The sequence below is a fragment of the Schistocerca americana genome, chromosome 1, assembly GCF_021461395.2.
Source record: "Schistocerca americana isolate TAMUIC-IGC-003095 chromosome 1, iqSchAmer2.1, whole genome shotgun sequence".
Taxonomy (NCBI): domain Eukaryota; kingdom Metazoa; phylum Arthropoda; class Insecta; order Orthoptera; family Acrididae; genus Schistocerca; species Schistocerca americana.
The window spans coordinates 738,953,389-738,977,887 of NC_060119.1; the positions used below are offsets into that span (position 1 = coordinate 738,953,389).

At 37.9% G+C, this 24,499-nt stretch overlaps 1 protein-coding gene across 1 annotated transcript; it reads left to right on the forward strand.

Moving 5' to 3' along the window:
* Positions 1 to 1,302: 1,302 nt before the first annotated feature.
* On the forward strand, positions 1,303 to 24,499 carry LOC124545205 (lipopolysaccharide-induced tumor necrosis factor-alpha factor homolog). The gene is made up of 4 exons (XM_047124075.1): positions 1,303 to 1,687; positions 11,209 to 11,301; positions 11,570 to 11,711; positions 22,415 to 24,499. The coding sequence occupies exons 1-4, from the start codon at positions 1,327 to 1,329 to the stop codon at positions 22,515 to 22,517; spliced, it is 699 nt and encodes a 232-aa protein (XP_046980031.1). The 5' UTR covers positions 1,303 to 1,326; the 3' UTR covers positions 22,518 to 24,499.

The following is a 24,499-nucleotide window of genomic DNA, read 5'->3' on the forward strand; positions in this document are numbered from 1 at the left end:
AGAGGTTGTAAGATTAACATCAAAAAAATTAAAATAAGGGTAGTAATATGTTGTAGAATTAAACTGCATGATTCTGAGGGGATTAGATTACGAAATGAGACATTAAAACTAGTAGGTCGATTTTGCTATTTGGGTAGCAAAATAATGGATGATGGCCCAATTAGATAGGATGTAAAATGCATACTGGCTATAGCTGGAAAACTATTTCTGGAAAAGAAATATTTGTCAACACTGAATATAAATTTAAGAGTTAGGAAATCTTCCCTAAAGTTGTTTGTACAGAGTGTAATGTTGTACGAAAGTGAAATGCAGACAATAAACAGTTCAGATATGACCAGAATAGAAGCTTTTGAAATGTACTATACAAGAATACGAAAGAATAGATGGTAGATCTAATAACTAATGAGGAGTTACTAAGTAAAACTGAGGAGAGAAGAAATTTGTTACAACTTGGATAAAAGAACAGATCAATTGATAGGACGCAATGTGAAGCATCAATGAATTGTTGGTTTGCTATTGTAGGGAACTGTGGATGGTGAAACTCCCAGAGGGTCTCTTGTGTATGTAGGTTGCAGTAGTTATTTGGAGGTGAAGAGGTGTACACAAGGTAGACTGGCTTGGAGCTGCGTCGAAATGGTCTTTGGACTGAAGATGACAACATACAGGTTTCTACAGCTTTCCGTATGTTTTATTTTTTTAAACTGTTTTACTCCCAGCTGTATTTTTGCTCTCTAACTGCACAACAAAAATTTTATTTACTACTCAGCATACAGTTACCATCAGGTGTCACAAAATGTCAATCTAGAATACATAACTCGTAATCCTATGTTGTCTGTTCTGCAAAACATTTCATCTTTGATAATGGTAATGGGTGTGGCTGTCGACTTAGGACTCGTACTCGGGTCCTTGCCTTTCCCGGGCAGTTCTCATGGCATCCAACCTCTCCGTGAATGATTTAGGACCTTCTTCGTATAAGTAGGCCACTATAGGCAAATGTTGTGGCAGTTTCTGAATTTTCTGGTAAGTGCCTCCTCTTGTTGTAGTAACTGCTGTTGATGATCTTACTGTCAACAAGATATTGAGACATTGTTAAATTAGCAGAGAGGAATTCGTGAAAGGTAAATATGAAGAATCGCATCTGGAATTGTCATTCCAAAACTATTTCAAAATTGTTCCACAGATTTAGATTAATGATTTATTTATAAAACACAGTCATGAGAGAAAGTGAAGATTCTTTTCAATTTCTTGCTCATGCCATGGATGTAAAAGGTTTCACAAAGTGGTCTATTTTTTTGTTTGCAGTGATTAAGAACAACTTGCAGAAAAATGAATAAAGCCTCTGCACCATCAGCACCAATGCCAGAGTTTGAAGGCAATGAATTTCAGGGCCACCCACCTCCACCGTCATATGATCAAGCAATGTCTGTTTATCCACCTCCAGTACCTGAAGCACGTCAGGGTGGACACGCACCCTACCCACCACAGCAGTTGCCCTACCCGCCGACAGCGGCACAGATGTCTTATCCACCAGCTGTGGCACAGCCGCCTTACCCAGCAGCAAGTTCTCAGATGCCGTACCCCCCTGCAGGACAACAGATGCCTTACCCACCAGCTGGACAACAGATGCCATATCCCCCAGTGGGAACACAAACACAGCCGCCATATCCTGTGCAGCAGCCTCAGGGATGTAAGTAAGCCTTTTATGTCGATGATTTGTATTATGTTCTTTAATAGTGTTTCATTTTCAGTACTTCATGGCATTTGTTACTCTTGCCGTTTGTTACAAGTTCCCAACTATGCTACAGTCAACATGAATCATTTAGTTTTGAAACAGAGCCTATTAGTTTTGTAGAACATTGCCAATGTCATTTTGGATGCTTGCAGATCTGGATGTTAAGTTATGGTTCTAGAGCAGATTGTTTGTAGTTCAGATAACTCCGCACAATAGGGACCTACCAAATGAGACAGAACAGTTGTTAATACACTGTTCTCATATTCGGCATGATGGAATTTGTTGTGCCCAACCATTTTGGTTTAGGTTTCTGTGGTTTTTCTAAATCATTTCAGGTTTCTTCATCAAGATCACAGCCAAACAACTGGCCTATCTTCAGAAAAGCATACTTACATATTCTGTGGGTGTTTGCATTTTTGACTTACAAAGAAAACGAATAAAAATGAGTATTATGATGATAAATCCTATATCATTGTGGGATGTTCCCTGTGTGAATATATAATAAAACAAACAGTTGTAATAACATTTCCCCTCTTCCTGACACTCTTCTTAATACGAACTTGTCTGTCTTTATATTTCACTCTTATTGCTCGCACTCAGAGGTTGTTGATTATTTGTCTGTCCTTGCACTTCAACACCAGTCTTCTAAGGCATGTGAATATCTTATTTCACCTTATATTGTTTAATATTTTCTCTAGGTTTACAAATACCTTGAAGGTATTTGATTTTTCTTCAGTCTGCCTCAAGTAGTAAGCACAACATCGACATTACTTCTCTGGTAAATTTTCGCCTTCTCAAATCAAACTAATTTCTGTCCTCTCAGTTTTCCTTCTTGTTATTCTTACCTGCCTTTCTGGGTCACTTATTTCATTCATGTGAATATGCTCCTCTAATGTCGCACTTAGGGACAGTTTCTATACATCGTATTAATTTTCAACATATTCCTGCAGTATGGATATCCTTTCTTCTGCATTTAATCCAAATCTCTATCTGTATCTTGTAGTTTAACAGCTATACTTTTTAATTCTCAAAAGCTACATTTAATCACCGTGTACACTGCGCCAGGTTTTCTTAATCATAACTATTTCAGTATATTTACAGGTTTCTCTCATTCATTGTGTACCCTCTTTGCACTTCCTGTTAATTTTGTTTCTCAGCAACAGACACTTCTGTCTTGATGCCCCATTTTTATGAGTCTTACATTTTCTTCTTTTACCCATAAACTCAAATGTTTTTGTGTTATCCATGTCTTCTTTGCCTCTGTTTTCCTTCTTTATTACATTCCATTCCTTTGACACTAAGCCATTGATCACTTATTGTGGGAAAGTCTGAGACTTCATATCAGTGTGTCTTAAATTTTTAGTGTTCCTGTTTTATTAACACTTTGTTTTCTTTATTGCCATGAATTTAAGCCTATTGCTTATTACTACTCAGTTATGGGTGTGATTTATGATCAAGAATTTCATTTCAAGAATTTCATTTCTAAATCTTTGTCTTACCACTAATCACTCATGAAGTTCCATAAGACTCTGTCTGTAGTCCACTATTGTTTTTAAAAATGTAAATAACAAGCAGAATTAATTAGTTTTGTGGATGACACACATTTGCACTTTGAATCATTGTAAATGTGGGGGAAGGGCTAATCAGTTAAGTCGACATATTTTGTGTATTTTCATTCAATAATGTTATATGGAAACATGTTCTGCAGTAACTCATCTTTAAGAAAGATGTCTCCATTGCTCCAACATCTGCTGAAAGAATATTATGTGGTACTAACCAATGATCATCTTCTAGATCTTAGCTTAAGGAGCTAAACATTTTGACTACTGCTTCACACTATATTTAATCTCTCATGAAGTTTGTTGTAAGTAATCCACTACAGTTCAAAAGGAACTATGATGTGCATAATTACAATACTAGAAAAAAACTGACATTATTACTCCATTGTAAGGTTGTCTTTAGCACAACGCTGCAACAAAAATTTTGGATATCTTATCCAGTGATATAAACTGTTAGACAGGTCTGAGAGATAACAAAATTAAATTTGAAACCAAATGAACATTGTCTCCTTGACAACTTCCGCTATTCCATAGAATAATTTCTATTTTTGTAATCTGAAAAAGGCAGTGGATAGAAATTACCAACTCAAATCTGGATAAAAAAAAAGCTTGTAATTTAGCAGTTTGTAGCCATACTTACAAGTATATGTGTTGTGTGAATGTAAAACGATATATCGCACATTATTATGATTGACCATAAAAATGATGCATGGGACATGAAACAACCAACTGACCATGATTTGTTCAAGTTGATATCTACATCTGCATCACCTGTTGTTTACCAAGTATTTTTTCTTTTGCTGTGATTTCGGGAGGTTGAGTTCACTGCAACCATTTGATACCTGTGGCATAACTTCAAAGGCCTTTCTCCAGTCTCATTTTTCACTCTGCCCGTATTGTTGAGCTACCTCAGTTTCCATTCCCTCCCTATCACAAAGTTCAAATTGCCTAGGACTATCAACTTCTCATCCTCCTTCATGTACTTTATCAGTTCCCGTATTTCCTCACATATTCTCTTTCGTTTTCATCAGTTCATGATGTTTGCATGCAATCCTTTACAGCGATGATAGGTGTTGGATTTGTTCAAGTCCTCAGAATAATAATTTGGTGACTCTGTTGCTCATAGTGATTCACCCTGATACCTACATTATATTCATAAAGAAACCACCATCTGTACATCACTCCTAGACATTGTCGATTTATCTTGTAATCATCTGACCAAAAATACCTGCCCACTTTCCATTATATTTCCCTGAATTTATAACTTTGGATTGCTCATCTTTCTTTAGATTCTTTCCTACAACATTAAGACTTCTAACATTCCATGCTCCAATTCATACAATGTTAGCTTTAGTTTTTTCCTCTTGGCATTTTCCACCTGAAAATTCAAGTGGGGAACTACATTGTCTGCAGAATTATTTCCAAAGAAATGTTGATAAAGATTTTTTAGAAGACTGTTTGCCCTGTGGACACACATTGTATTTCAACATAGTGGTTTCAATTGCCTTCTGCAGCCTAATGCAGTTGATTATTTCTGATAGTTACACCTTTAGAAGTAGTTTCCACCTCCAGGGCAAGATGGTGCCCTGAAGCTCTAACCTCTCCTCCCTGCTGTTTTGACAACCTTGGCCAATTGCAGAATGAGGGTGACTTCTTGTATCATCATATGTGATGGTCGTTTATTCAGATTCTAAGCTGTGACTGGTATCAAACTCAGGATCAAGGAACTTTGGATTAGTAGCCATGCCGCCTGTACACCATGAGTCCTACACGAAGTTCCAGTAGTGCATAAATACAGAGTATAAAAACAGATATGGCCAGACAGTCAGGAAGTGTTCCTTGCAAATAGCATTAAAAAAATGTTTTATATTGAGATGGGTCCATAATCACTTCCTTTTCTACTTCTTTTCATAACCACATTAATCATGGAAAAAAAATGCAGAAACAGAAGGTACCAGCATTACTTGAAACTTTCCTTAAATGAAATGTTCAAGTAATCCTCTTGGTTACATTTGATTAGAATGTACAATAAGTTGTAGTGCTTTGTTTTTTCCAGTTGAACAAAGATAATGTTGACATGTGACACTCTTCATTGTTTGTGCTGACATGTGACTATTTTCATTGCATTCTGGTATCAAACACATAGCATCAACTGGTTGGTGTTCATTGTGAACTTAGCTTCCAGTACAGTGCAGTATTCAAATGTGGAGGTGGCTATAAGGATTATCAGATGTTAATGGCTGTGGTGTTTCATATTTGTATTAGGAGAGATTTCCAGAACAAAAATGTTGTGATGGAGTATATTTGAAGCAATTGACCAGTGTTGTAAGGAGTGTGGGATGTTTACACCTACTACTGATGAGTGGGGGACATAAAAGAATGACGACGCATCAGCTGGAGGAGGCTGGGTTCAATGTGACATTTAGCTGCAACACGTAATGTTGACCATGTGACTGTCTGGGGAGTGCCACAGGAAGAGCTGCTTTATCCATTTCATTTACAGCACTATCAGCAACTGATTTTCATGTGCAGATACACTTCTGCTTAAGATTCGTTCAACAGTGAGCCAAGCTTTGCCGTAGTGCTAGTGTGCTGTTCATGGAGAAGGCTTCATTTCAAAGTAGGTGGATAATATGTTGTACGGTTGTAGAAACTGAGCTCTAACAGGGAAGTAAAGCTTTTCCGGGTCCATGGTCATACAATGTATTTTCTTCCTCTATGTGTGAGAAATGGTTTCTAAAAGTTTGGCCGCACCTTTTTCTTAGGCTGCAGTTATAGTGGAGTGTTGTGCCTTGACCAGAGCAGCGCAGCAAGCAGAGCAGCACTGTCAAAACAAACAAGTGCTGGTCAGTGCACTTGATCATAGTAGCACTGCAAGCACAGCAGTGCAGAGCAGAGTGGCACAGAGAAGTGCCGAGTGAATCAAACATTTGTTTCTGAGCACGGTGACCAGAGTATTCAAATGAGCCTAGCTGCATTCGGGCAACTCCAGTGGCAGCATTCGTCTGTTGCTGCAGGTGCAGAGACAGTACTGTTGCTGACACTTGGGTTTCTTTTGTTGTACTGTTGAGAAAAGGGCATCAGTGAAATCCTTGATAGCAGTTGTTTTTACTCGGCATCCTTTATGGAGCCAACAAAATGACTATCATTACAACTGATTCGTTCAGGACAAGTTATGTGATGAGGTGACAGCAGAAGTACAGACTGCAAGTACAGGATACATTTCATTAATCTCTTATTTCTTTCATTGTCTTAAAATGAGAATCGATAATAAAGTTGAAATAGAATAGCTGAGAACCACATGAAAATTTTGGATATTATGTGAGAAATTGTTTTCAAAACCATCTATTTTTGGACAGTTCCATTTGAAGGTCTATTACAATTTCATCCTCTCCAATAAATGCTTTGCATAGAATGCTTGATGTCTACTGTATGTTGCTCATCGACACTCAGAGGTCAGTGTAGGTCAAAGACAATGTTGTGGGAATGTGTACACTTCGCAATACCATCAACAAATTGTGGTGAAGTTTCTATTGGCGTCCAGAATGTGCTCCACTTTGTGCTCATTATTCCAAAAGGACATTCAGTTAATCACCATGTTGTGGAAAAACATTTGTTAAAATATTCATTCCATGGATCTAAAACCCATCGACTATAAGGTTTCACAAAATGCTGCAACTATGGATATGCCTCATCTTCAGTGAATACAAAAAGCAACACAAATTATATCTTTGGTAGTCAACAGTCTGGCAGGATATTAAGCTCCCCTTCATGCAACAAGCTAAACACATTAGAAAAATAAAATGTACTACCTTCACTTTCCTTCCCATGTCCCCCAACATCAGTTATAATGAGTATCTCCTGAGGATCTGCAGCTGCTTGTAGTACGATTGAATGAGAATTTCTGTAACTGTAAACCATTGGATCAGAATTTTCTGGGCATTTAAGATGAATGTGTTTTCCGTCAACATCACTGACTTTGTTTGGAAAATTCTGTATGTTATATAACAGTATCTGGAAAAAGGCACTCATATGTGGAGTGGCTGGAGGTAATCCCATAACACTTTAGTAGTTGACTCCACAATGCTTTCTAGGAACCTATAACAATTCTTGTTTCATCAGCTATCGATTGCCCGTATAAATGACATTATTCCATTGGAAAAATCTGTGGTTGCTTGAATATTGGTTATATGTGGAAGTTTTGCCTGTTACTCAGGTGGTAAAATATTCTTATTGTGTACTATCATTTGCCAAAATCTCGTTTCAGTATCTCAAACTGTTTGAGATACGAGGAATGTCACAAATATTTCATTCTGGCTTTTTTACTGGCACATACGTTCAGGATGAAGCACTTTACATATGATCAATTTTCTCAAGAGTGGCAATAGGTGGCGATATCCGTCTAAGTTTAAAGAATAATTCATTATGTTAGCTTCATTTCATACATTAAAACGTATGACCTAATGTGCCCCAAACAGAAATTCGTAGTGACTCCTGTTTTTCAATGCAAACCTATTGTAATTCTCACAGTAGTTCACTTAATCCTGTAATAGCACAGCAACTATGATGATCAACACAATGATAAGCAGTTAACCAAAAGCTGACGATTAAGGCTATGAGATGTGAAAGATTCTTTTTTTTTTTTTTTTTTTTTTTTTTTACCAAATAGTTTCTTAAAATCATTTGAAGAAGGTTGCAGATCAGCCAGCTTGCACATTTGCCATCCACGCAGTGAAGCGAGCCTGCCATCTGCTGCACTGCTCTCTGCCCCACTAAACCTGAACGCGAAGCAGCACCACGGCAGCTGCCCGATGCGCAGCTCTGCTCTGTTCTGTTGCACCGTTGCACTATTACCTGGGACTTAATTCTGTATATGTGCTTCATTTTATGTGTTCCCCACTTTAAATACCCTAAGTAATGGTGCAGTAGTTCTGCTGTATACAGGACGGTCAGAAACAATCGGAAAAACTTGTAAGGGTGTTGCTGGGTAGCTTGTGCTGAGAAATAATAATTAAGAAAAAAATTCGATGTGTTGCGCCATTTCAGAATTAATTAGTGTTGACATTAACCAATCAGGCCATTGTACACGCAGATTTAAGCAGCCTCTCAGAGATAGTGCCACCAAACATGTTCCTTGTTCAGTTTCCTAAAACTGAGTGATACAGATATTGGGCATAGGTAGGGTGTGTGTGTGTGTGTGTGTGTGTGTGTGTGTGTGTGTTTGCTTGTTTGTTTGTTTGTTTGTTTTCTTTCCTACTTCAGGAAAAGGCCCTTTGGCCAAAGGCTAAAATGTATAGCAGTCTTTCCACTGTGCCTAGCTGCAATTAAATGTCTCCCCTATAGAGTGAGCAGGAAATCTGTCCTTTCCATAATATTGTTGTCATTCCATCCTGGCCTTCCCATTGTTAAATGAAGCCTCAGCTAGATGTGAACTGAATTGTCTACATAATATTCCCAGAGCTAGTTTCTGCTGAAAAATTATTTTAGGTGCACTTTCCCACAAAACGATTTGGTAAGATAACAGGAATTGAAAATAGATGGTATAAGCTGGAACTCAAACAAGAGACACTTTTAAAGTCATAACATGCTAAACTCAATTTCTTGGCAAGTTTGTCTGCGTGTTGACTCCAATTTAACTAGTCACTCGGCTGGACCCTTAAGTGTTTCTTCACGCAGTGTTTCATGTATTCTGTGGTTAATAATGACTAGTTCTGATGCAAAAATGCTGTTTTTTCTTTCTTCTTTGAAATTGCATAATAAAAGGCTTTGGAAGATGAAGGCTTAAACTGTTAGCTGTGACTCAGTTACTGACCTGTTTGATTACCATCTGATCTAAGTTTAGTAATGTTGAGGTTTGTATCCTTGATTAGCACACTTGTTACCAGTCGTTGGAATATTATGTACGCTCCTACAGGATGCTCAATGTTATGTTCCCCTTTTCTGAAGCTAGTTTTGTTCTTGCAACACATATTTTAACTTTGGCGACATGCTTTCTGTTACGAAGGTAAAATTCCATCCCTGTAAGATCTATACGTGCTCTTCAGTGGTTCTTTTATAATGTAGTCCATTATTGGTAAAATTATATATAAACCTTTCACGTTTGTAGGAAGATAAAGAGCTTCTGTTTCTGCTCATTATTTTGTGATTAGGCGTATATGTAACTTTGTTCATTGTCACATAGTATATAGAAATTGTTTCTGCTTCTTATTATGTTACAATGTCATTATGTGGCTGACTATACGAGTGTCAGACCATAATCATGAAATCTGTTGTTCAGGTAATGACTAATCTGGCTAGTTTCTGTCACTTAATCTCAAGTTTTGGTTGGAAAATTAACGTGGAGGGGTGGATCAACAGTACAGCTATGATTCTAGACCTCTTCTAAATGAGTAGGTGAATGGGTGCTCAGATTGGCGGAAGGCAAAGACCTACTGCCTTCAGAAGATCATGCCTGTTAATGTAAATTGGATGTTCAAAAGGAATGCTCGGGTTGATAGCACATTTATTCCGTTGCTCTTATAACTATTTTTATTTGATGTATTATATACATACTCTACATTATTGGAATACTTTACTGTGAAATGATGGTTGAAGTGTTTGCCTTGTCCTTGTCTGCTGCTGAAGAATTGTGATATAAATAAGTGTTTATCAGAATAGGAAGTTATAGAAGATTTTGGAATTAGCAGATAGAGTTTCTGATATTATGACAACTCATAATCCTACTAGGCTTTCATTCTATATGTGTAGCACAAACATATCTCACATTATCGTGTACTGTAAAACTGCTGCATAGCAATTATTCTGACAGTCTCAAGCTAAGACAAGATGTTTACGTTTGTTGAGAATATTGAAGTTAAGAGATAAGTTGCGGGCAGATACATACATACATAAATACATGCATAACATTAATCCTTGTTCCATATATCATGAATACAACTTTTCGTAATGATGTGAAACGTGTCACTTTAACATAAGTTTTCTATATACAAAATAATTTTTTTGTTACTACTTCATATCTAAAAATTCGTCTATTGAGTAATAGGAGTTGTCATTCAGAAATTCTTTTTATTTGCTTTTAAATGTTTGTTGACTATCTATCAGACTTGTAATGCTATTTGACAAATGACCAAAGATTTTTGTGGCAGCAGAGCTCACCACTTTCTGTGCCAAAGTGTGATTTAATCCAGAATAGTAAATATCATCCTCTGTTATTGTGTTGTGGCTATGCACTTTGCTGTTATTTTTGAATTGGGTTGGGTTATTAATGACAAATTTCATAAGTGAATGTACGTATTGCAAAGGTACTTCGAATATCGTAAATGTCTGAAGGTGATCTTGGGTTGGCTCCAGCTATTATTCTGATTACATGCTTTTGTGCAAAGAATGCTTTCTCTCTTAATGATGAATTGACCCAAAATATGATGCCATGTGAAAGCAGTGAATGAAAATAGGCATAGTAGGCTAATTTACTGATATGTCTATTACCAAAATTTGCAATAACCCCAATATCATAAGTAGCTGAACCTAACCGTTTCAGCAGATCATTGATGTGTTTCTTTCAGTTCAATTTCTCATCAGTGCACACACCCTGAAATTTTGAATATTCTGCCTTAGCAACAGACTTCTGCTCATAGTCTATTTTTATCAATGGTGTTACACCATTTACTGTGCAGAATTGTACAAACTATGCTTTCTCACATTTTAGTGAGAGGAACTGCAGCAGCCAGGACAACGAGAACTCGTATAGAAATTCCAGACTGCATAGAGTGCTAACTGTGGAATTTTTGTTACTTACACTAATGGGAAAAGCTAATTCTCAATGTAATGCATGTTGCAACTCTTAAATAACCTGGAGTGATGTTTTGATGTTACATGTTCTATTCTTGTGTTTGAAATAAAGGATTTCTCTCTTCCCAGTTATTCCAAGTGGTGAGCCACATTCCATTCCACAAACGAACATGCCACCACCTCAGCCTCCCGCACCCCAGCAGACATCAGTAACAACAGCAGGTAATTTATTCATTTATTTCAAGACAGTGCATCGTTTATCGAGACATAACTTCAGATATGGAATATCAAAAACAACCTTACTGCTTTTTTGCACAACTTGCAAAGTTTGTTTCCAGAAGTTGTTTAAAAATGTAGATAATGCAACTTTTGTGTTAGACTTTAATATAATTGTATTATCAACCTTTATGCATTTGTCTTGCTCTCGTTCCTTGTTTGTTCTAAAATTTAATAATGAATTTCCTAATAGAACCTTTTTTTAAATTGACAGTGTTTGTTAATGGACCTGTGGCAGTAGGACCAAAACCTTGCAGACTGCGGTGTCCTATGTGCCATTCAGACATTAAAACCAGCACAGTCACTGAAAACCAGGCTGGGGCTCACATCGCTTGTATTATTCTTTGCCTTCTTGGGTAAGTGTGAAATAACCAAAGTCCTTCACATTTTTGCAAGCACAGTTACCAGAAAAGTCCTGAGCTGCCATTATTGTGTAATTGGAAAAGAAAATGTGTTAGTCTTGGTTGGTGTGAACTTGCTTTTAGCTTTATAAAATGTGGTATTGCTTACCACACTTTCAGGAAAAGTAATAGAAAAGTTAGGGGCAGAAAATTTATGTAACGTGTGTTAGAGATGTCCTACCAATATCATTTTATGTATTGATGAAGCCAATAAGATGGCAAATTAGAAAGTCTTTTCCACTATTTCTTATTAACTGAAAGGAGGTACTTACAGCTAATTACAAGTGTGCATTATGTTCTTCATACTTTAGTCTATTTTTCCATACTGGTTCAGATATTTGTCCCCTCACAGTACTAAATTTGAGGTGCCTCTGTGGTAGAGTTTATCCAACTGACAGCGTAACAACCATCGGACTTCTGTGTTGGCTGCTTCATTGCATATCAATGACTGTCCTGGCAGGAACTTCTGCAGCAGACCGAAAACTTGGAAATGACTAGGGTGAGATCCAGATTGTATGGCGTGTGGTCCAAACTTTCTCAGTGAAATGATTGGAGCTTGTCAGCGATCATGACTGCCGCATGTGGACTGGTGTTGTCATGGAGAATAACCACGTTGACCACATTGAGGATGCCTCGGCACTTCCTCCCAATTGGAAATGTACTCGAGTTATACACACTAATCTGCTTTCACAATTTCATCCATGCAGGAAATGTTGTTGTCATTCACTGACAAATGCAACCTCTCAGAATCCAAAGTGTCGTGCAAGTCTTCACGGCCTTTTGTGCACTCACATACCACCACCTCAAACTTCTTAAGCCGAGACATTTTTACCTGTATGTGGGCTGCATTTTCCTGTTGATTTCAATGGACATTTGTCCCTTGCTCCAAAGAAAACTCTGATTACAAGTATAACTCAGTTCTCACTTCTCATTTGATCTGTTACCTGATGTTATTCAAGACCACTTGTACGTTACTGAAGATTTACAGTTGCCTTCTCATGCTTTCTTGAAGCTGTGGACCTGCAGTGCTGTGCCACTGGTTGTGCCATGCAACTGGGGGTTAGAATAGGCCCGCAGTATTTCCCGCCTGTCGTAACAGGCGACTAAAAGGAGTCTCACATGTTTCGGCCTTTATGTGATGGTCCCCAGTAGGGTTTCACCTTCATTTTTTAAAATTTTCCCAAAGAGTGAGCCAATTGGGGAAGGGTACCTTACACGGTGCATCGTGTCCATCATGCATTGAGATCTATAGCCCACTGTCACATCGTTGCATTGCAGTCCCGCTCATTCTCCATATCTTCAGTGAGGACACCTTCCGGGATGTGTTTTCCACCATGCACTATGCAGTGTCACTTTCTGTACCGACGTTGACCTTGGACTTCTTTGCACCTCATATCCAGCACAGTAGCCAGTCCGTTCTGGTGGGGCTGCCATGTACTGTGTTTGTTGTAGCCCTCTGACAACGCAGGGATCGCTCTGCTGATGCCTGCACCATTAACTTCCCACGTATGTCAAGGAGTAGATGCCCATCACCCTGGGGCATCAGGACTCCTGGCAATGGCCATCCTGCAAGGTGGCCTTTGCTGCGGCTGGATGGCACATGTGGGGAGGGCCCCTGGTCGGAGTGGGTGGCATCAGGGCGGATGACACGCCATGAAGTGTAGTACGTCATCTCTTGCTGGTGGTACGCCGCCAGCAGTCTGTAAGTGGGCAAAGTCCAACTTCAGTGCTAAGAAATATGACCCCAAGTCGTTCTCCTTCCTGGTCACGCCATGGGAGGAACACCAGACTAAGGATGGCAGTGAAGCTTATTTGCCCCGGTACCTCAAATATGAGAGCTAATGGGGAATCTTTCATTTCCATGTAGCCTCAGTTTTTTGTGGAGCATTTGGAGGACAAGTTAGGGTAGGTGGAGGGCTTGTCCAAAATGCGCTCTGGGTTGGTTTTGATAAAAACAGCATCCTCTGCCCAGTCACTGATATTACTCACTTGTGGCAAGTTGGCAGATGTTTCTGTTACCATCATGCCCCATAAGAGCTTAAATATGGTCCAAGGTATTATGTGCCACAGGGACCTTCTTTTGCAGTCTGATGATGAGCTGTGCGCCAATTTAGAGCGGTGACGTGTTCATTTCGTCTGGCGCATTCATCGGGGTCCGAGGGATAACCAGGTTGCCACCAGTGTCTTCGTCTTGGCTTTTGAGGGTCACACATTGCCTGAGAAGGTCAAGGTGATGGTGACCGCTGTGACGTCAAGCCATATATCCCTCCCCTGATTCGGTGCTTTAAGTGCTGGAAGTTCGGCCATATGTCTTCCCGCTGTACTTCCAGTCCCATCTGTCGAGATTGTGGACGTCCGTCGCATACCAGTACTCCATGTGCCCAGCCTCCCATCAGTGTCAACTGCAGAGAGCATCATTCACCTTGCTCACCAGAGTGCAGGATTTTGTAGAAAGAGAGGAAAATCATGGAATGTTAGACCCTGGACTGACTGACCTACAAATGAGGCTAAGAGAAAATTTGAGCGCCTGCATCATGTGGCTATGACCACTTCATACACCGCCACTATAACAGTTGTCGCCCCATCAGTTCCTTGAATTCCTGTCGCCTCCGAACCGGGAGACTACACCTCCCCCCTTGATGGTGGGGAACACGTTCAGGTACACTGTCCCACATTGAATGCCCACCAACAAAATCGTGGGTTACTGGATTCGTTGCCGTTAATTTTATCTGACGACGACTCATTGTTTGATTTAGTTTTACGTTTTATTCGTGAGGGTGGGTTTTATCATTTGATCAAAGTTTTAGTGCATGTCCTTTGTTGCTCTGTGTCCTCCACCCTAGTGCTTCTAGGATGGAGGTTTTAATGTGTTGCAGAGTGGCTGGCTTCTCCTTTTTATTCTCATGGTCAGCCATCCATGGTAATCTGCTTTGTTGTTTTAATCTCTTCATCCAGTTTATTGCATTTCTGTGGTTTTCTTGTCCCCTTTTGTCCATTTACATGCTTGTTGCCTTTCATCGTTCTTGTGATTTTTCCTTTCATTCTGCTTTGAGTTGCCAGTCTCTTTTGTTTTATTCTCACACTTGGGGCATTGTTTTATTCAGAACAAGGCACTGATGACCTCGTAGTTTGGTTCCTTTGTCCCTCCTTTAATCCAACCAACCAACTAACTTCGTTTCCAGCTGCATAGGGTCAAGGGCTGTAAGAGAGCTCACAACAATCCCAACTCACTACAAAATGATGTCACTACTGTTTAGAGAAATCTTCGGTATTTAGTTGTTTTCACATACAATATATTCAGTCTGTGGGGACAACTGCCTCATTACTCGAACAACGTAGCTGAAGTGGGTCTTAGAACAGCCTATAAGAGAGTGACATTCCTCAACAGTTTCTATCGACTGTTTTTGGGTGTTTACTTTGTCAACGGAGGTGCCTTCCAAAACACCACCAAGCGATTACGCCAAAGTATAAACACCACCTACAGAGCAGGTAGAGACCCTCGACAGCATCACACCTTGCTGATGTCCTGTGCTCACACTTCTTACACCATCACTGCACAAACCAAAATTGAAGTGCGCGCAGTGATACTCTTTCCATGTTAATTGCCTGAGCAACATCTTTACATGAATATCTTTCATCTGGTTGCGAGCAAGAAGTGAAATTTATTTTTAATGAAATGAAACTAGTTCCAGAGTTCTTTTGAAGTCTTAAACACCTGTGATGTGTACATACAGACTGAAGTGATGAATGAAAATGTGTACCAAGGCCAGGAGTCAAACCTAGGTCTCCTGCTCACTAGTCAGAACACCAACCTGACAAAGTTGCTTTGCACAGCTGCACGGACTATCCTGGCGTGACTCCCTTCTTAACCCAAATTCCAATTCAGGCCTCAGCCCACTTGCATTGGGGGAGGAGGCATGCTAGGATGGTCCGTGCATTAGGTCAAAACCACATTGTCAGGGTGGCATAGTGGTTAGCACATCTGCCTAGTTAGCAGGAGGTTTGAATCCAGGCCTTGCTATAAATTTTCATTTGTCATTTCAGTGTTCAAGAAACTTTTTTCTCAGTATTGAGTTTATGCTCTGTTGCTGAACCAACTATTACATTTAACACTTAACTCTATGTTACAGCAAACAAAAACAGATGAACACACAATAACATTAATTGTTGTTGTTGTTGTTGTTGTCTTCAGTCGAGAGACTGGTTTGATGCAACTTTCCATGCTACTCTATCCTGTGCAAGCTTCATCATCTCCCAGTACCTACTGCAACCTATAGCCTTCAGAATCTGCTTAGTGTATTCATCTCTTGGTCCCCCTCTACGATTTTTACCCTCCACGCTGCCCTCCAGTACTAAATTGGTGATCCCTTGATGCTTCAGAACACATCCTACCAACTGATACCTTCTTCTAGTCAAGTGGTGCCACAAATCCAGTTCTATTCAGTACCTCCTCATTAGTTATGTGATCTACCCATCTAATCTCCAGCATTCTTCTGTAGCACCTCATTTTGGAAGCTTCTTTTCTCTTCTTGTCTAAACTATTTATTGTCCATGTTTCACTTTCATACATGTCTACACTCCATATAAATACTTTCAGAAATGAATTCCTGACATTTAAATCTATACTTGATGTTAACTAATGATAAGTAAATTTTCTCATTGCTATTCTTTCCTTTTACAAACCAATAAATAATAATTGTCTCAGGTAAGTAAAATCCACAGTGCTTCTACGTGCACTCAATAGAAGCTCACCTAATCACCTCCTGAGTTTGGGCTGTAAATATATTGTAAATCTTTATCTTCTTGTGATTAAATTCAGTATATCTGCAGAACATAGAAATGCCTTATACAACACAGAGTGTTGTCTGTCATGAAACCTTATTCTCACAGCTAACAGTAAATGGCATGTCATTGCATGTACCATATGTCCATAACTTAATAACTCATCCATATGTTCATTCAAAGTCATAAGCTTGCTGAAATAAAGCTTAAAATTAGTAAATATTTCAGTATCTCCACACGTAGTGCCACTTTCCTGACATTCACTGTATCTCATGCGAAAATCGTCATTTGAAAACTCGTTATAGCTTAAAGCTTCCTTTAAATACAGATTTGCATTTCTAAACTGATTACTGCAGTGCTTAAATTCAATATACCTGTGCGTATCTTTACTAATAAGCTTACTTCTCTGACATACCGAAATCAAAGATCAATTTTTCACTTACATATTAGTACAGCACAAATATTTTTCATGCTGAGGTTTACAATAGTCAGACTTTAGTAAGCTTGCTAGGACACAAAAAGTATCTTCTAAATGCTGCTTCAAATGGACACAGTTTTAAGTGTACACTGGTATTTGGCACTCTAATATATCACTTCCTGTTGTAAATGTTTAAGAATAAAAGTTCATTTTAGTCATATCTGCCCAGACTTTGGGTAATACATCCTTAAATTGCTTTAAAAATTCAACGGGATGTACAGAAGATGTACAAACCCATCTGGTTGGAACTTTATTAATTCCTTCTGGTGTACTACGGTATCATCCAAAGAATTTGTGTTAGCGTCAGTGAATTAAAGTTTCTCATGTACCTCTGACTCATCTACTTGCAGGTGTTCCTCCAAACTAGCTGAAGTGTTTGTACCACCAATTACATCATCAGAATCTCTGTTCTGCTCTAGTACTTCTTCTTGGTGTCATGTCACTGAGATTTGGTTATGTGTATCTCTGAATTCCTGTGCGGATTCTTCCTCTGTATTTGTTATTTTACTTTAAACTTCTTTGAATTGTCCTGTTACCTCCTTCTGAACTAAATCACATTGTTTATGTATTTCAGTTTGTAACTCCTTATGTAATTTGACTAACGTTATGTCTATATTGGTAATTTTACTATTTGCAGAGTCTATTTTTGTAGATATTTCTTCTGAGGTCTGTCCTTGTAATATTGTTTAATATCCTGTCTAATTTTTTAACTGCTTCATTTGAGCTGTACTACTGTTTGACAACTCTTCTAGTTTAGCAAATAAAACTGCTATATTTGCCTTTATCTTTCCTGTGGTGAAGAGCTTTTAGTAAAGAACAACAGTATGCCTGTGAAATCACACTGAATTATCATTAGGCAATTTGTACAACACTGCACAACATAGAAGAGTGTTTATGTATAATTTCACACACCAAATTAAAAATTGCAACTAATAGGGGGCACAGCTTGGCCGATTCGTTGTGTGTGGACGAGACAGAGTGATTTCTTGCTGTACTGTTGTGTAGCCATTGCTGTATTCAGCTAACCAGCTGTCATACTGTGAAGCATAGGGATGCTGCTGTTGTGTTGGTTGGTTGCTGCAAGCCGCTCTGAGGTTTCTGATGCCCTCCTAGCCGTGGAATCGGCATGACAAAAATCTGCTTTTTCATCAACATAATATTTCTTCACTGGCAAGTCAACAGCTATTACAACACTGAATATTGCTAGTTGACCACGGTGCTGTGGTCAATTAATTTTATTTACTACTTCTGTTGTAACAATTCTGTTATTTAGGCCCCCCTCCCCAAATCACAGAATTATTTTTTCGTAAATATTGTAAATACACTGGACAACACTACAGCATTTGCTCATGTATATCTTCTCCATTGTTGACTTCAGTTGCTCTGGGCAACATTGTATATTTCTTGAAAACTGCTTTTTCATATCTCAAAAGCTCCCTCATTTCAGTGCCTCTTATCCGTATCCTTCACCTTGGGTGCCAAATGAACTGTTTCGGAATACTCATTGCAATGTGCAGATGCTGGAAGAGTGCTTAAGTCTTTCTGCGAAACTGTCTTCTAGAGAACTCTTCTGTATTTAGTCATTCTCTTATTCAATATATTCAATGGTGACAAACCTAGTAGTACTCAGGACAACATATTTGAAGTGAGTGTTCACATTGTCAGCAGCAGAGGTACTTCCCCCACACCTTCCGAAACACTGCCAAGCTGTGCTGCCAAAGTGTTAACGCTGCCTCCAGAGCAGGTAGAGACTGAAGACAGCATCACGCCGTGACGATTTCCTGTGCTTGTGCTTCTCACATCATTTTTGCACAAACCAAAATTGAAACATGCACAGTGGATACTTCTTATGTGCTAAGTACCTAAACAGTCTTGGCCGGTCTGGTACAAGAAAGGTTCACCACTGGGAATGGATATGTCAACTTCACATTTGCTGCTGTAATTTGACTGAAAGAAAAATAGGGGCAAAGACTTTCTAATTCATCCACATTAATATACAGCTTATTGTTGTTGTTTGTTACATTTCGTAGTAGCTTGTCACTGTAATTTGTTCTGACTTACTATTTCATTCGTGTAAGCCTGCCGCTCTCTCTCTCTCTCTCTCTCTCTCTCTCTCTCTCTCTCTCTCTCGTATTTTTATTAATATATGTTGTTATATATGTACACCTGTGTGTGTGTGTGTGTGTGTGTGTGTGTGTGTGTGTGAGAGAGAGAGAGAGAGAGAGAGAGAGAGAGAGAGAGAGAGACCAACAATTTTTCATGTTGCTTCTAGTGAATACTTATCCATTATTTGTAAATGGAAAGTAAATTTTTATCCGATACTCCGATTGGGTGTGGAGTATTGGTTTAGAGTAATATGTTACTGCACATAATCTTTATCTCCAAAATCCCATGTTCAACTTCTATCTAGTAAGATTTTCCTTGCTTGCTTTTACTTCATAATTTTTAATATATCATGTCTGTTGCACTGGATAGTGTTTTTTTTCTTTAAATAACTCAAACTGCATTGATTACTTTCTACTCCTGTGGCTCTTCCCCACACCCCCATCCCCCAACTCATCCCCTGCGTACGTATTCTATCTGAGGACAACGTTTACTTTAAATTACATCATATTTGCTTTTATCTGTTAGTGTTTTTATTTCACTGTTGGAATTCTCGCATTTGTGCCATTTTTCAGGCATTTGCAAAGCGTAATAAAAGATTTAGAGAAGCTGTATATTCTTATTACAAGAAATTAATTTTGACTTACTTCAGCCTACATATCAATAACAAATCAACGTATCTTTTTAATAACAACATATTACTGTAATATGATAAAGTGTAACTCAGTTCTACAGCAACAATATTAACTTAATATAACATCAAATCTTGTGCTTGAAAACAGCACAAATGCTGAAATTGCAATAGCGAAATAAAAACAGTAACAGCTAAAACAGAATATGACATAATTTTAAAAATATATAGAAGCTGTAGACCCATATTAGAAGTACAGGTAATTAATAGCTGTATGTTCGACAAAATAATCAAAATTTAAATAATTGATTCATTAACTGTATTCTGTAGACCTTACTTAAAAGTAAAAGTTTCGTGTGTTACCCTGCTGAAAAATAAGGAATTTTGTATGTAGTGTTTCATTCAGTGCTCATTAATCTCCATTTCTGATACCATTGGATGATTTTTGTTAATTTGAAACTGAGGTTAACATTGAAACCATCTGATCTGGACCAATTGTAGACTTGTAAATAGTCTTCGTGGGTTTGCTGTCGGATGACGTTGTGCAAATTACACAATATTTCCTCAGAGCAACTGTCCAACATGACATCTTCAAGTGATTCAACCTTACTGGTGGCTAGGTACGACAGTCGTACCTAGCCACCAGCAAAGTTGAACGACTTGAAGATGGCATGTCGGACAGTTGCTCTGAGGAAATATTGTGGAATTTGCACAACGTCATCTGGCGACAAACCCATGAAAACTATTTACAACATGTCTGCTGGGCAAGTTTGAAGAGTCACAATTGTAGACTTGCTTAACCGTCACCTGGACTGTATGGTGGAGTTTGGCAGTTGATTAACATCCTCATCATTGGCAAACATTATTTTGTGAACAGTCCTTTATTGTCTTGGAAGATCAGTTGTATAGGTGAAGTGTGAGAGTACCCACAGCAATAAACTTTATGGAATTTCACACCCTTTTCTCTGCCATTCTGTGTTGACTCAATGTAAAGTCCTGCTTTCTGTTAAGAAGATAAAAATCCAATCTATATAAAACTGAAGCTGTTAATGCACTGTCATTTTAGTTTCTTCAAGTAGAATTTTATAATACACACAGTCTAAAAATATGACAATATCACATGAGGGAAAAGTTCCAGTGAGTCAACATTTTATTATGTGCTTAATGACGCAAAAAAAATTGGAAATGATGGAAGGAATGAAGTCTTTCAGTAATTAGACAGAGAGGTGTTAAGATTGCATATTGAATTATTAAGGAAATATGAAAAGAATTGTTGACTGATTACAAAGGTTGCTTTTTAGGTGGTCATTGCAAGGTAATCAAAATATTTTATACGCCATCAGAAACACATAACTAACGTCTGTTGCCATTTACATTGTCTATTGGAGTAAATGTTAACACATATACATTTCACTTCTAATCGTTAAAAATAAGCTTTTTGATAGTGCCCATCAGAAGGATAATAGAGGTCTGGAAAATATCCCCATCTTTTCTTTCCAGTCTCATCCATATAAACAATTTATGCACTCTTCATAGTTCTGCACTTTTTGGTTGCATTGTCATAGATATATGGCGCATGATTTTTTTTCTGTCTAACCTTAGTCACTGTACTCTTCACCACACACTTTGCCAGCTATGAAGAAGAGCTTGCACATTACACATGTAAATGTTTGAATGAACACAAGTGATTTACTTTGTGCTACTACAATTATGGCATTATTTAAATTAAATCTAAATGATAGGGTAGTTGAAGAAGAAGATCCAACCAAATTAGTTAAAAACCTGATATATGGTCTGTTTCTAAGATATCTTTGTGCCCAAAAAGCATCTGAGTTTCCCACCAGATATTAAACAACAGAAAGCCAATGATGGATCACCAGTGGTTATGAAAAGGATAGATTGCTGCTCACTGTAAAGATAACACATTGAGTTCCACACAAGCACAACGGAAAGACTGTTACACCCTAAGCTTTTGGCCAAAGCCTCCATCAGAAAAAGAGAAAAAAACACACACGCATTCACACAAGCAGGCACACACACACACACACACACACACACACACACACACACACACACACACACACACACACATGACCACCATCTCTGGTGGCCTTCCTTTCTTTTCTGAAGAAGCCTTGGCCAAACGCCTAGTGTGTAACAGTCTGTTGTGCCTGTTTGTAACTTTGTATATCATCTTCAGTGTGAGTAGCAATCTGGCCTTTTCATAATCACCAAATATTAAGAATTGTTATGCTCATAATAATTAAGTTAAAAATTGTTTCAGCAGGTATCATTCACAAGTCACATAATCATATTTCCTGCCACCTTACCTGTACTTGAATGTGTCATGTACTTTGTATGCCACCATTCCATTAACAGCCGTTCGAATTGTGACCCTAAGTGGTGGTGGTGGTGGTGGTGGTGGTGATGCCACCCATTGATGGGTTCTGGTTCATACTGATTCAGCAGTCCGTAACAGTTCCTTTTAATCTGGTTTCTATTTTTTGTTGACATATAACAGACTCATTTTATGTGAAATTTACAGTAAGGACATGTGTTGCAACTCTCTCTGCATTAATAATGCTACTGTTACTTCAGCAATTACCCCATACTGTTTGTTTTGCACAAATAAATTGGAAATACAGAGCAGCCTTTCTTTCACAGGTGCTTTCTGTGTAGCTGTATTCCATATTGCATGGATTCTTGCAAGATTGTCCAGCACAAGTGTCCAGTCTGCAAGAGTTATCTTGGAACCTATAAGGGCTAAACAAATTCTGCAACTTGCAACACCGGTGCTCTGTGATTCATGGTTGCTATGAGGAACGTTGCATTTGATACTCCATTATATGTTCTTGTTACATTGTAATCTCAATGTTGTATACTACATCTGTTGTTGTCGTCTTGCCATTTCTGCACTGTAATTTTTTTTTAAAAAAAAAAAAAAAAAGATAAGACTAAGTTCAGTCTTCTGCGAAGATGAAGAGCAAACTTCATAATTTTTCTTAATAATCTTAATGCCAAATACTTAAACTTGTGTGCAAGTAAATTTTTGTTTTTCATGTAGAATTTTATCTAAGTTCCAGGAATACTGTGTAAAAGCATGACAAAATTTATGCCACATAACGGTGTGGATGTTGTGTAGATCTTCGTAAGTAAATGTGTGAGGAAGACCAGTGATGAATCTTCCCTTGTATATATGTTATAAGCTATAATATGTCAGGGATAAGATCTGCCTGCATGTAATATGGACAGTGGTATGAAGTGTTGTAAGTAATAATCAGTTGTTCATTGTCTTTGTTTCGTTGTGCAAAGTAACAATACCTGCAAAATAGTTGTGGTAGATTATTCAGCCTCATATGGTCACAGCCAAAGTATACTCGTTTATAAGTTTCAGATTTCATGTTTCTAATATTTATGTTTACTGTACAAACATATTTTTCAGTTTGTTTATGCCATATTCTTTTAACACAGCTTGCTAGGTATACTCTTTTAAATTAGAACTTAGATCATTCCTGTGATTATGATTTTCACATGTGACAGTGAAGCAGGTGTGCTGCAATTATGAGAAATGTGTGATGATTGTCATGTTAACATCAAAGGTTGTAAAAGTAATCACTTTCCATTTATCATTACAGTATGTGTGTGGTGTTACAGAATGGGTATCTGTGTTAAAATGTTGGTATTTTCCATTATCAAAAGTTTGTAAGCCACCTTATTTGGCTGTTTATGTGGGAATAAGGATATAATCTGTGCCAATTGACTCACATGTCATACAGATAATATTGAAAATGACAGAGGAAATAGATTTTAGATACAAGGTAACTTTTTTATCTGTGCTATCATATTTAATGAAATTGATAAAAAGGTATGAAGTGTTCTTCCCGTTTGAAGGAGGAGACAAAGTACTTTTTTTTTTAATATACCACACCCTTTCTAAGCATTATATTTACAGACAAAATGTACATAAATTGCAGGCTTCTCTGTGTAAAATTTACGTTCATGACATGATGGCCTATTGTTAAGTATCCCCCATCATATTATAAGCTTTCGACATCATTGTAACACTGCTGTATTTACTATAGTTCCATATATGTGCATTTAAATTTTACAGTTCTATTTATCTATTTACTTTGTTTCCATTTGATATATTTCCTTCTAAGTCTTCCATGTATGGTTTCATTTTCCCGTATTTTATATTTAATTACTGTAAATATTTTTACATGACTGATTGTAATTTTAAGTCATAAAAAAGTTAAAGGACATTTCATTGGCATACTTCAATTATTGTTGTATACAATTGTGGATGCTGTTGGCTTTTATTTATAGAAAAGGTATCACCTTTTCAGTGTTCAGTATGTAATGCAACAACTCTAGTTGATATTTACACTTCTATTTTCAGAGCTGTGATTTGTAGATACCTATAATTTTATTGCTGTAGATATATGTCTATTTTTGTAAAAATTTCTAGGTCAGATATATTACTTAGTTACCATGACAGTCAGTAATTCAGCTTAGTATGTGATGATGTGGTGCTTATAAAAGAAATCCAGTGGTATAAGTTCCAAGTCTCTTGTTCAACAAATGGATAAATAACACAAAAGCTGTATGACTGCAGATGGTCTACTTAGTTTTATGTGCCCCATATGTTAAATTATTCTACTTACCTATGCTGTTTTAAAATCTTGTAGGAAAGATATTTATGTGGAATGAAATACCAGTGTAAAGAAATAAAATGCTTCTTTGTGTGGA

Excerpts from the sequence above, each read along its gene's own strand:
- LOC124545205 (XM_047124075.1), top strand. The coding sequence starts at position 1,327 with ATGAATAAAGCCTCTGCACCATCAGCACCAATGCCAGAGTTTGAAGGC. Across the intron at positions 1,688-11,208 it reads TGTGCAGCAGCCTCAGGGAT|TTATTCCAAGTGGTGAGCCA; the intron begins GTAAGTAAGCCT and ends CTCTCTTCCCAG. Across the intron at positions 11,712-22,414 it reads ATTATTCTTTGCCTTCTTGG|GTGCTTTCTGTGTAGCTGTA; the intron begins GTAAGTGTGAAA and ends TTTCTTTCACAG.